Source organism: Lepisosteus platostomus, chromosome 2 (assembly GCF_059453375.1).
Source record: "Lepisosteus platostomus isolate fLepPlt1 chromosome 2, fLepPlt1.hap1, whole genome shotgun sequence".
In the NCBI taxonomy this organism is placed as follows: Eukaryota; Metazoa; Chordata; class Actinopteri; order Semionotiformes; family Lepisosteidae; genus Lepisosteus; species Lepisosteus platostomus.
In genome coordinates, this window is record NC_142612.1 from 20,442,081 (window position 1) to 20,456,418 (window position 14,338).

General features: G+C 34.7%; 1 protein-coding gene across 1 annotated transcript in view; it reads right to left on the minus strand.

Annotated features, from left to right (window-relative positions):
- diaph3 (diaphanous-related formin 3) overlaps positions 1-14,338 on the minus strand; it is a 459,783-nt gene that overhangs the window by 124,006 nt on the left and 321,439 nt on the right. The window contains exons 22-23 of the mRNA XM_088603117.1: positions 9,934-10,173; positions 512-641 (exon numbers count right to left, since the gene is read on the minus strand). Of these exons, the coding sequence (XP_088459243.1) occupies positions 512-641; positions 9,934-10,173 (370 nt within the window). The remainder of the gene's footprint in view (positions 1-511; positions 642-9,933; positions 10,174-14,338) is intronic.

Consider the following 14,338-nt stretch of genomic DNA (forward strand, 5'->3'; position numbering starts at 1 on the left):
TCTAATGGTTGTAAAACATCCATTGTGTACACTACAATTTAATCAATGAGCCACAAAAAAAAAATCTGCTTTCATAAAGAACTCTTTGTAGATCTGGACTTGATTTTAGCAGTAGGTACTTGATCTTTACTTCAACAGGAGAGGCTTCCATGAGGTGAAACATATTAGCATTTCAAATCTGGGATAATGCCATACTTTTAGGAGTTTTAGATCATTACATATGAATAGTTACATATACTGTAGCACAGAAACATGAGACAACTGGGAAGATTTTAAGTGAAACTGAAGACAGGAATACAAAGACACAGAAAGGGAACTATGAGAAGTCTTAATGACACGGTCCACCAAGCTGGACAACACAAATCGGCCTGTCAGTCCTTGGGAAATCTCACAGTTAAGATGCCATTATGGTGGTTACTCGAAAGCACGCGGGTCACAATTCTCAACTGCTGCCATTTACAATATTAAGAGCTATAAAAAATGCTGAAATTGAAAGTAAAATAGTACTAACCTCTGCTGGCTTTGTCAACATGCTGAAAGTCATCCAGAAACTTCAGCGCATCGGGAAACCTTTCCTCACACATTTCAGCCAGAAAATGAAGCAGAGTTGTTTTTTGATCAGCTGATTTTGTGTCTTTGAGCTGAAAAAAATAAATAAAAAAGCAAGGTCAATCAGTAAGCAGTGATTCTTAATAAGGTGAAAACAATTACATGAGAAAAACAGTTTTCTAGAAGAAAATGTTATTCACATTTCCTATAGGAGTAATTACATTCTGGATGGCATTAACCAGAGGGTCAGTCATGGTAGGAGATATTTTATCAGTAAATGCCTTAAATGAATACCATTATCAATAGATTTAACAAGATGTCTACACAAATGTACAAACTTTTTTTCTAGTTAATTTAACATAAAACCTTGTTGACAGAGTTGTGAATATATATAACAGAAGTGACAAATATAAAGGAGAATAGAAGTTAATTTTAATTTGTAAAAAAGTACTTTTTATGTCAGATTAATTTGATGTAAAGTTATACCTTTATACTGTACTGTATACTGTACTTTACGATCACACTAATCTCTCCCTCTGTGTTCTCAAAGACGGTTTTCCGAACTCATACATCAGAAAGGCTATAGAAACTAAAATTATCCTGCAGCTAGGATCACACCTTCCCCCTTCTCTTAACCACAGACTACTTTTCTTCAAAATTCACCCATCCTGACTTCGCACCTCTTGATTGGCCTCTCTTTCTGTCCCCTGCTCCCGCCTCTCATTCCTCCTCTCTCCCAGCTTTTGTTTTCCCGCTACATTACCTTTGCTTACAGCCCTGTCTTTCTCACACCTGAAGAAGGCTCCACAGCCGAAACGTTGTATTTTCTTTTCTTCTTTTCAGTATGGAATAAACCTATTACTTGTTCCTTTGCAGCCTACGCATGCTGATGCAGCTACCCACCTGAACTACTACAGCCTTTATACTGTATGTTTATATTGTAATGTGCTTGACAAGATGGCTGTCTTAGCAGAGCTGTACTTGTTAGGAAAAACCACTGCTCCTTTTCAGAACCTAAGTCTAATACTAATTCAAAAAGAAAGTAAACAAGGCAAACAAGCAGTAGTGTACGAGAACAAAAAAAGCTTTAATAACTAATACACCATGGAGCAGTACATAGAATAAGCAGTTTATCCACGTATGGTGCCGGGAATAGCAAAATATTACTAAATATCACTGTTGCATAAGAGTTGCTTTTAACACGTAGACCTAGTAACTAGTGGGGTGTAAAATACCCATTGTCATCTGCTCAGTTTGTTCTTAATTGTGCCTTGAACATGGAGATGCACTGCCATGCTCGCATGAAGAACAAACAGTAAAATGTCAAAAGGGATCATTAAAATGCAGAAAATCATACTGAGTTACCTAAAAAAAGAAAAAAATACTCATAATTAAGACTCAAAGGTCAACAATATATTTAAATAGATGTTCAAGACTAGCCTATAATACAGCTTGTGGCAAAGAGAGAAGGACAAATGCTGCATTTTCAGGTATCAAATATATTCATTCGATATACTGTAGATGCTAGAATTGCATATACATGTGCATAAGAACATAATAGAACTGCATGATATCCAGGCTTCCAGGATCCTAAACAGTACTCCATTATCCAACCTGAACTTTAATACACAGGAAAATACATTACAAAAAGTTCACATAATTGGAAAAAATGAGGAACTGACTGAAGAATCACACTTTAACTTTTAAAACTTACATTTCAAATTACATTTTGAAATCCAAACATCCAAGTTTCAAAAGCTTGATACTAAGCAATATTTGTAATATTGTATACTTCCAGCTATTAATATTTTTGGGCCTTACGGAGTTTGTGATAAGCACTGAAGAAAGATCTTAGATGTGAAAAAGGGGTTAACTGATTTCTTTCTGTACAAAGACTTCTTGTGACACAAGACATTTCACGCTTAGGCACCTTTGAGTTATGGCAGGGGTGGGAGTTAATTGATAAGAAATTCCAAGTGCACGCTAGAGACCCCCTAACTGAGGAAAGATAAAACCGACCATTAAAAGTGTCCAAGGTCTTGGGAATGTCCAAACACAGGTGGTCCCCCCATCACCATGGTAACAATTTGCATCAGAAGCAGCTGAAATTTGCTATATAAACTGGAAGTTTTGTACCTGTATTCCAAACAATACTTTGGTCTTATTGTTCCTTGCATGTAATAAACTCAGTTGTTTAAACGTGATCCTGGGATCCAGAATGTATTTGTCTGTTACAACAGCATATTTAAGAAAAGGCTAACAGGTGAAGCCTTAGCTGAACTGCATTCAATAGATTTTTTTTCAACTGACAAAACTAATTAGAAATTATTTTCATCTTCCCTCGACTCATGTAGATCAGAATAATAATTCACATACGAGAACAAAAACATCTAAGCAATATGTTTATTTCTCACTGGAGTAGACTACTGAATAATTAATACAATGAATACGTAAACAGTCTATATAGCTATTTATTGAATGAAGGTTTAAGATTAGAATTGCTAAGGTTAGAATTGTTTGATGAGTGAATATCATGGTTGAGAACAAAAGTTCAGAGCAGAGGAGGCCTAGTTGAAAGTTTCTTAATTACCAGAATTAATAAAAAAAATTATTGGTTATTTGAAAGAAGCAACCAAGCCTGTTAGAAACTTACTTTCAACATTTTTTCAAAGCAGTTAATTACACATATGTATTTTTTATTTGTAAAAAATCAAGTTAATTTGCATTGCTTGATTTGTACTAAAAATGCAAGGCAAAAATAAACTTGGAAATTGATTTTTTGTTCTGTTATTGCTGTTGCTTTTTCCTTTAAAATTGTATTTAAATAAAAAAGTAAATGTATACTGTACATTAAAATAATCTTTTAAGTCTTGAAAAAAAATTAATCAACCCTTAATTTAGGCCAGATAGATCAGATGGTCACCTCACAGCCATAAACATTCTAATTCTAATTTACTTTCAATTTTAACTTCTACTTTATGTCTGTAAAATTCAAGATCCCCTTTGCCTGATCTCTACTGAACAGATTTTGCTTTGCTTCTTCTGTTAATAGATTATGATTCTAATACAAAATCAAATAAACAGAAAATAACAAAAAAAAATATCACTGACAGGCAAATTAAAACAAGAACAGTCAATTTAATCTGTTCCTTCTAACATTTACTTATAAGGACACTTCAAGGAATGCATTTTCATAGTGTGTGACTTTAAAATAAATGAGATTTCTTGCCATGCTTTTAATAGATGAAAACATTTCCCTGTCCATGCCTTGTCAAAATGTATATTGTACTATATTACTTAGGGAGATGTTTATCATTACAATCTGCAGCTCCTACCTTGTGGAAAATGTGACTTATTCCAAAGCATGTGGCTGCTGTTTCCTATCATGACAATGCTAGAGAGCCTCCTATCTTTTTTTTATGACTATTTTGGAAATGATGATTTTAATCATTTGAAACAATTTTAATTTTATGCTGAGAAAAACATAAAAAACATTTAGTGTTTAACTACAATGTTATTCTAAATGAAAATGTTACAAAATAAGACATAATTGCTAAAATATCCGAATATAAAATATTTATTAAGGATAATTTTTTTATATACAGAAAAATACTGAGAAAAACGTAACTGAAGAAACTGAACCCAATTGTTTTGATGAATCATTACACTGAAAAATTGTATGTGTAAGAAAAATCCTGCAAATGCACAAATACATTTTTAATTATTACCCTTATAGGTGTATAGATAAAATGGACTTTTAGATTTGGCTTCAACACAAATCTTGTAATCTGCATATCACACAAACAATATTAAAACCTAGTTAACACTTACTATTGGATCACTATTTGCTCAGCATAGAAGGACACAAGTATTATGGATGTACAAAGTTCATGGCTTCATAGACAAAGATGAACTTATTTAAATGGGTGTCGTTTTTAGGTGATCAAAAGCTTCCTTGTTTTGTGCTAATAACAAATCTTAAACAAGAAATCAAAAGGAAAGTGATTTGTATTTGACAACTTAATTAGAAGCCAGACTCAAAAACTGTACCAGAAATGGGAAAAATAAAATGTATAAAAAGTAGTGAATGTTTAATAGTTAATTACTAAATGTTTATTAGTATGATCACAATTCTGTATCATGTTAAAATACTTAGTTTTATAGAATTTAAAATTAAATGATCTACCATTACTAAACTTTTTGGCTTACAGAGTGCACATTATTTTCAAAATATCCTATAGCTCTGATAAACAAATGAAGTAAAGAAAACGTGCACTGCATTGATTTTATGGCAAAAATATCTATGGCTACAATACATAAGCAATAAGCACACAACCATTAATAAATTTTAGGCTTGATTCATGAAAGATGGACGAGACCATCAACATTGGTCACCAAGGTAATTGTATTGCACTGCTGGAGTCAGAATGTCAGAAAATATTTCAGAACCAACAAGGCCCAGACTGCCAAAAACCACAACTGCTGTGGCTTCCCAATTTATTTTGTTCAGAGGCACAAATGAACCACCACAGTGAACATGCAGTCGGAAAAAAAACTAAACAAATACAAACAAAAAAACTAATGTAATTTGAGGCATATTTCAGTCACTATAAACTGCAACTAAAACTAACACAAGTGCTTTCTGCCTGAGCAATCACAGCCAATGCCAACCTTGATGTGTGGCTCTGTGGTAGCCCAATGTGTTGTGATACCACTCTAACATACTGTATCTGGGTGTTATCATGATCATGAGTCTGATCTTCAAGCCCCATATAAAATAGACCTTTGAGGAATTGGCTTATCTCATAAAAGGGCTTTCCTAAGTAGAGGCGGAGTCCTGTGATGATGGGCTTGAGCCTGGGTCGAATCACTAGCTGAGTGCGACCGGGATTCACCAAACAATAACGAATAAATGGAAATGTGAAATCTAGAAGAGGGCTGTCGTCAAGGGCTTTCTCAACTCTAAGCGAGGCAGCCTCCCCGGTGCTTACAAGCATATGATGCTGTCAGTGTAGGACGCAACTGTCCTCCAAATGGCAATGAACCTACTGTAAGGGGCTGTTCTGGAATTGGTTATTCTATACTGGATGGGCATTACAATCGTTCTTGGCAACCTTTGAAAACCTAAAAAAAATCTGATTAAACCAAGAGTCAGCAAGATCTTGCAGGATCAACCTGGGGTGCCTCAGCTGATATGATGCAAAATGCCACTCTATCAGAGGTCTACTCAGCAAGAGAACACTATGCCTACACTTGGTTTGGGAGCTAATACATAAAACTTCTACATATGCAACTGAATAAAAGGATGCATTAATTATGCCAACAGTATAATTAACAAATATTCTTGTAAATTTAATTAAGGAGAAATCATAAGATATTGTGGTCATACAACTCAAACTATGGATCATATAATGAACCAATGTCCTGTGAAGAAATAGTAGTCATGCATTGCAAAAAAATAAATATTAAAACTGAAATCACAGGAAATCACCATTTTAAAGGTATTACATCTTTTAAAAATAAATGTCAAAAATATGTTTAAATTATTACCACAGATTCTTTCAATGATGCTTAGCATACCAAATGTATAAAGGATGGTTGCATTATGTTTGTACACCTTAGGAGGCTCTGCCACCACTCAGAAAACCGAGATCTGCAGGATTTCTATTGCATTTAAGCACCAATAAATCTGGTTCGCTTAACAGCTTTCCATTTTCTAACAGCTTTATCCAATATATTGTTACAAAGAAGCCAAAGTCTATTCCAGCAAGCAATGGGAGCCAGACAGGATACACTCTAGTTGGGATGCCAGTCAATCTCAGTACACACACAGATACAGACAGGCATACACTCACACGAGAGCAAATTTTCCCAGAAGACAATAAACCTACTGTACAAGTACTGTATGCCTTTGAAATGTGAAAGGAAACCAGAGCACACTGAGGGAAACCACACAAACACACAGAGAACAAACCCCACACAGACAGCAGCCTAGGAATTGAACCCAGGGCCCCAGTGCCAAATTCTTACAATATCGAACCCAGGACTAAACATTTTTAATATCTTGCATATTTTAAGGAGAGTAACTCATACCACCTGTATCTTCCTTCATTCATATTTACATTAACTACAGTTCAGTCTATCAAATATCACATATAAACATCAGAATGTTTGTACATTCAACTGTTATGTAATGTTCTGAGCACACTATGGAGATGTAATCTTAAACTGAAATGTTCTTTATCTGACTCAGTTTCTGTTTGTGCACTGAAGTTCTTGTGTTTTGTCTGTGTAACATGAAAGGGGTACAAACTAATATAAATTGCAAAACAATACAGAGAAACAATGAAAAAACATACAAACATAAAACATAATTTAAACAAGTATAAAGGCTGCTTGGCCCTTCTTTTGTGCTTCTAACTGCTAGTGCTGAGACTCAAAACTACTTCTATCTTTCCCCAAAACTATGACTTCCTTCACATCACACACTATCAGTATTCCTTGGTCTTACTATAAACTGAGAAGCAGGGTGAATTAAGTAACCTTTAGTAAATATCATCTATGTGTTACACATCTCCTTGGGGGGTATTTGGTGTCAATTTGCATGCATTAGCTGTCATTATCCTTCAGATGTAAATGGCCTGAACATGGGATAACATTGTAATTTTCCCTTGTGCTGAATTCTGTTAGATCAGCCCCGCTGCTTTTAGTGAAGACTGGTTGTGTACCCAAGATCCAAGGTTGATTATGACATGCAAAATATTACTGCAATTAAATGAATGAGGCCTTATATATGCATTGAAATGTACAGACTAGATGTAATTAAAACAGGTTTTTCCAACCCCTGATCACAGTGTATTAGAGATGTAGCTTAAAGCACATAAATAGCCACATGAATGAGTAAGACCTTAGACATCTATACAATTCAATATAATAATATGAATGTAATAATATGAAAGTTTCTCTGTACCACAGACATCTAGTTTAATATTTTATTAATTTCTGATGATAAAACCAAAGCAAAGCAAACCTTAGAGAAGGTCCAAAGAAGAGAAATTAGACTTATTTTTCTATTTTGCTCTAGATACATGTTAGCAGAATTAACAATTACTTAAGAAATGTTTTTATAAAGAGGGATGGATGCTTGGAGCAGTTCACAAGATCATGAATATGATTGTTCTACAGTACTAGGACTCTTAAAAGATGACTAATCAACTGACAGGCTGAAGGACAAGTTCACATGCTCTTAATAGCTTAAGGTCTTTCCTGTCAGATCCTTACTTCACTTAGGGTGTTTTTAAGAACAAATTATACCATAAAACTAACAAGGTCTCTAAAATGAAAAAAAAAACAACAACAACTAATTTAAATATACTAATTTAAGAATAATCCCAAACTTTATTGGTTCCATCCTTTCCAGAGTAACTTAATTAGAATTCTGAAAGAGAAATAGTATTTTATATGAGCACTTTACTAGAATTTTGTCTATCATACTGTTTACACACTGCAGTTCCATGTTTCTATGTATAATCTTGAGAGAAATGTTAGCATGCAGAGCTTGTTTTTTTTATTATCATTTTGCACAATACAATAGTTAAGATACTACAGGGAAAAAACAAAACAAAAGCTAAACTTGTAATTCATAACATGGCCCAGAGTTACTACACAGCTTGGCAAACATGTTAAGAAAAAACATGCATTTTTATGCATATTACATTGATATTATTTTGTTTTGTAAACATTTCTCCTTAGCCCAATTAGGAATTTACATTTTTAATATAAAATCTTAATTTATGAAAATGTGAAATGTATCATACTGAACTACAGACTTATCACACTACCTTCAGTGGAGTAAAGGCATGCTGGATTGACAGTCTTCACATGTAATCACTCATTTTTCAGAGCTTCAGGCTATAGTCTACACAGTTCCTAATGTGGAGCACAAGTATTTTTAGTCAGAATGCCAAAAGGTGTCACCATAGCTCAATAACTCATTATTCATTGCCATATTCTCTATTTTCCCAATGGAGAACAATTATACTATCAGACTAAATCTGATCCCATTTTAAGTAAAAATGTAGCACAAAGTCCAAAGACAATTTAGTATAACAGAATCTCACCTTGAATCAGCCTATTTTCACAAAACAAAGTAATTTTTTTGACTGCTACTTCATAAATGAGACAATTTTATATGTAAATAAATACAATAACTATGCAAACACTTACCTCTGGCAGTCACGAAAATATTTTTTTAAAGTGTATTTTGATTATGTTTTACAGGAGAAAAGTAGAAGTGTATGCAGTGAATGCAATAAACATGGGACATGGGTATAACAATCTCATGCATTTAGGCATGCAAGATTTCCTCACAAAGGTCAGACACTCCTGAAATTCCTCTTCTATAACATACTGATTGTACTTATTGTTGTTATTGTTAGTCTTTAATTCCTTCAAAATGCGTAATTTCTGATCTTGCTTTGACAAAAGGAAACTAAACATTTCACACTTTAAAATATTTGTTGATATTATTCTGGTTAATTGCATTTTATACTGCAAGTCAGCTCTATTCATCAAATAGATATGCTGCAATATAGTTTGAATCACATTATTTTTTTGTTTTGATGTGTGATTTTAGATTTGTTAGGTTTTGTAGTGTGCATGTCTAACGACAACAACTTGCCTTTCTTCCTGCAATCCAACAATTAGCTGTCACATACTGTATAGGCAACTCCATCAAGAAATAAACAATTCCTCACAACCCTTAGCTCTCTCAGCAAGTGACAAGATCCATTATCATGGGTACAGCTTATACCTAGTGGCTTCTCATAGAAATACATGCACAGGCATAGCAAGATCTTTTTCCCAGTGAGACTGGGTTAGAGATTGCCTTTTTCCTTCCTTGGTGAGAGCCAGAAATGCCTGCTTCACTGTGAGAAGATAATTTTGACTTTATTACAATTAACTAGACAGTTAACTGATAAATGAGTGATAATGTTTTTAACAGCAGAAAATATATTTATGGTTGTTTTAAATATAATACTCCAATAGTACATTATTACTCTTATTTCGCTATCAAACTAGCCCAGCAAATATTTTTCTCCATGCTCTTTTTTAGTTTAAAGAAGATCTTACTTCAATGTTTGACGTATAATACATATGCCTAACAGTTCCAAATTCAAAGAAATGTGTCACAAAAAACAGTGTTTTTCTAACTGGACCTTTCAAGGTCTGAGTTTAAGAGAATCAAGGACACCTCTTTGAAAAGCCTACAAAGATGTCAGTATACTCTCTGAAGTGGAGAGGATTTAAAGGATTGTTAACAGTGGAGAGATGCTCTTGCAAATGTAGCAACAGTACAGTACATACTAGGAAAACCAGACTCACTTTGCAAAGGGAGCTGAGGTCGAAACCATAAGACCGCGCATTTCGGGAGCCAGCATTCATGTAGTTTCCCATTAGCAGCACAAGCTCCAGCAGCTTCTTAAAGCTTTTACTTTTCCTTATCTCTTCACAGGCAGCATTCACAGCCATGATGCCAGGTTTGATGTTGTTCACCTGTTCTTCAAACTGCAGCTTAAATAGAATAGCATTAAGCCGTGGCCGTAGTCTCTTCACTCCACTCATCTGTTCAGAGACAAAACAGAAAAGTTGCTTTCATTTTATGTTCCAAAGTAAAGCAGTTAGTTCATCATTCTAACGCATATGGTTATTACCTCAAATCTTAAAATAACATCATTATAATCTTATTTTGTTAAAAAATCACATCTTGTATATTGTGTTTTCTGAAGTTGAATTTGTGAAAATGTAAAAGTTGCACTATGCAAAACCAGGTTGTCATGTTCATTTTGTAATTTAAAAGGCACATGGCATCACACTGAACAATGTATATCCTGAGCTCCAAAAGGCTGAAGATAAAAAATTCTGGAAACAAGACAGCAAATAGCTATTGCCATGAAAGGGAAAAATGTAATTACACATGCGGTATTCAACTATGGGTAAGCAGTACCAAAAACCTTTTAAAAACCTGTAGTAAAAAAGAGGCTAGAGTGAGGAAAGAGGAAGAATTAGAATCCTGTTTGTGATTACATGATTACAATCTTATTTTCACAATACCTAGTGACTAAGCAATAAAACATATGGTCTCACCATAGATCAATCTGTCATGTTACACAGCAAGTCCTATGCATACAGAATAAAGTTCTCAAAATGATTACTCCCCAGCCTCCCAGGCAGGTTCAGCGTCAATGGGCAGCCTTCTGTTATCCAGCCTGATAAACCCCTGTCTCTTTTCCTAGACCTTGCTTATTTTTCATCTTTGAAGTTGCATAGTGGACCACTTCCTAAAAGTTTTAAGTTAAACATTGAAGTCATCCCGAGTGTCATACTTACATGATTATTACTTAGAATTCAACTATTTATGGCAATGCAGACAACATTCACATCAACAAACAGTATTTGTGTTTTGATGTGTGCATGCAAAGGTACTTATAAAGTAATATTTTATGAATTGCCATTAATACAACAGTACACTAATTGTGGCAATAAGCAAACAGGGTCATAAGCTCATGTCTATCATATCCCTTGGTACACCTTACCTCCAGGTTATTACAGTTCTTGTCTAAAGTTTGCATGACTGTTGCTGGTGACCCATCTTTTGCTTTGCTAGTATACTTTGGAAGTCCCTATACTTCACAATTTTAACTGACAGACACAGTTTGAAAAAAAAATGCCTCCAGCTACTTGGCAGTTTGGATGTCTTTCAGCCATTATCACTAATAGTTAGACAGAAACGAGATATTAAAACTAATCACAATGTTCTTCCATCTGTGATTTTGCAGTCATGGTTGCCCGCATCACTGTTAAGGCAGCCTTGAATGTAATTTCACTTTGGAAAGGTTTTAGGATTATGACTGCCAGGCAAATATGTCATAAAGAAATTGGTGAATACCTCAGAAATAACTGAGCCACACCCTCTCAGAAGCAATAGGAGCAATGCAAAGAAAATTAAGCCCTTCAGAACATGTTTGTCAATTATTACACAGGAAAGCATCAACACCTATTCTTGGCTTTAGTTCTAACTCTGTCTGGAGGGGAGGAGTGTATTATAGTGAAATCCCTTAAAACATAACTCTTTTTTTAAAACCCCAAAACTCCAGGGAAGATCTGTTAGAAATGTATTTACATCAATACACATAAAATTTAAAAATGGATATCTGCAAAACTGAATGAATTGTGAGACCAAGAGCATCTCTCATTTAGAAAAGCAAAGACAGGGAGGGTGGTTTAGAGAAAAATAAGTAAATGAACATGTGTAAGGAAGAAGCAAGTGCTAATGAAGAAAGGATAAAGTCAGGAACATTATGCTAACTTATACATCCTCATTATATCTCAACTTGCATCTAATCCACAACAAAAAAAAAGGCAGAGATTGTGAATTTTGAAATGCAAAGAAAAATAAAATATAAAATAACAGTTTTATATTTCAATAATTCTAAAGCGTGCTGGCATCTGCAGACAAGCTGTTTAACAGGTTAACTTATACCATAAATTTACAGACAGAAAATATTTTGAAAGTATACCCAGGAGCATGTCAAGATACCTTGAATTTCATACTGATGCTAAAATCTGTCATGCTATTTAGATTTATCTGCCAGGTTGTTGTCCGCCGAGACCCATCCCTGGAGGCAAAAAGCCAATTAAAGTTTTCAGCTCTTACTTGTTTTGTGGAAGTGCAAATACTCAAAATTTTGAAACACCAGCTAGATAATTCTGTAATACACATGGTATAATAAGGTGAGGTCAGATGTTTGGGGGAAGTAATCATTTAAACAGAACATACTGAAAGTTCAAAACCATAAAAGGAGCAAGGCTTTTCAGCAGAAAACCTAACAAAACAACACAGATCTAAGAGCATTTGTCATGGGACAGAACACAGCCAGTAATTTGAAAACATGTTCATATTACATGAGAGTATGTTTATAAAAATCTTGTACAGTATATACAAACCCAAGGGGCATTTTAACTCGCATATCTAGACAGAATTTTGTACTTGGTATGTTTTACTGAAAGGTGCATACAGTATTTTTAAATATCATGTCAATTTAAAGTTTTTAGCATCATATGTAAATTACTAATCCTGCTCTGTTTCTTTTGAGGGTAGGTGCTGTGTTGGACTTTTCTGAGCAAAGTGCAGTCATCATTTTTTTGTGCAATGAAGGATGCACAGTAAAACAAATCCATTGGAACCTGTTTGCTGTGTTAGAGGAAGCTGCCTCTCAAAATTCCACAATGGTGTGAAGGGAAAGGTATTGAAACATGTCAGCAAATCAAACAAAGATGAGTTGATTCTGAGACTATCATTGCAGATCATTATTTACTAGGGATGCAAAGGAACAAGTAATAGGTTTATTCTATGCTGAAAAAAAGAAGAAAGAAAGCACAACGTTTCGGCTGACACCTGAAGAAGGCTCCATGGCCGAAACGTTGTGCTTTCTTCTTTTTTTCAGCATGAAATAAACCTATTAGTTGTTCCTTTGCAGCCTACGCATGCAGCTACCCACCTGATTTACTAGGTATTATTAATTAATGTACTTCTATAACCTAACCCAAGCTGTTTTCTACTGTTTATTAGCTAACACTCATTTGGCATTAGGGTTATCTTTCTATATTTGCCTCTTCAAATGATTGTATATCCATCCATTTTCTGATCAGGTCATTAGATTTAGAGTTGTAGGGGAGCCAGTGGCAGAACATGATACATCTTGGATGGGACACCTGTCCATTGCAGGACACACACACACACACACACACACACACACACACACACACACACACACACACACACACACACACACACACACACACACACACACCGACCAGGGACAATTTTCCCAGAAGCCAATTAACCCGTATGTCTTTGGATTGTGAGAGGAAACCAGAGCACCCAGTGAAAACCCATGCGAACACAGGGAGAACATACTGTACAAACTCTACACTGACAGAACTCCAAGTTTGGAATTGAACCCAGGACCCCAGTGCTGCAAGGCAGCGATGCTAAGCACTGTGCCACTGTCTCTCCCCACTTTGCAAATCACAAGTAATAAATGTTGATATCTGGCAAAACATTATTTCAGTTTAGCAAACAAACTTTAAACCTTAGAAAGCATTATTAAGTGCTGCTTAGAAAAGGCGTAATCTATAAAGTCAGTGGTTAATGTACATACTGATAAGAATTTCAGGTTTGTTTTTACTTTCGCTTATGAAAGGTCAAAGCTTATTTGTTATAAAAGGTATGCAACAAAAGTTTGTTTTTAAGTTTACATGTGGCAGTCTTATAATCTTTATGTTTTGAAGCTTCTATAGCTAGAAATGTGTATCCTTTGCATTGTTGCGTGCCAGGTTGGGCTCAGGCTCCCCCCACAATTCTGTACTGGATGAAGAGGTTTAGAAAATGGATACAGTTTTAAATTTGCACCATTTGTAACTTTGTACGAATTGACATTTGATGGTTTCTGTGTAACATTTTAGTGTAAGAAAAAATCAGTCTTGACCTTACCCCTTACATGTCTTTACACCATTCATTCAGCTACCATATATATATATACAGTATATGACACTTTCACCAATTCTACGACTTTCACTTTATTTTTATTAGAATGTTATTATGGGAAAGAAGCAGACTTCATTGTTTTAAGAATTATATGTAACATGCACTGTTTCTATATGTTATATGTATATGTTATAGTATCAGATTCATTGGAGAAAGCAATGATGCTTGGAATGGTCAGTG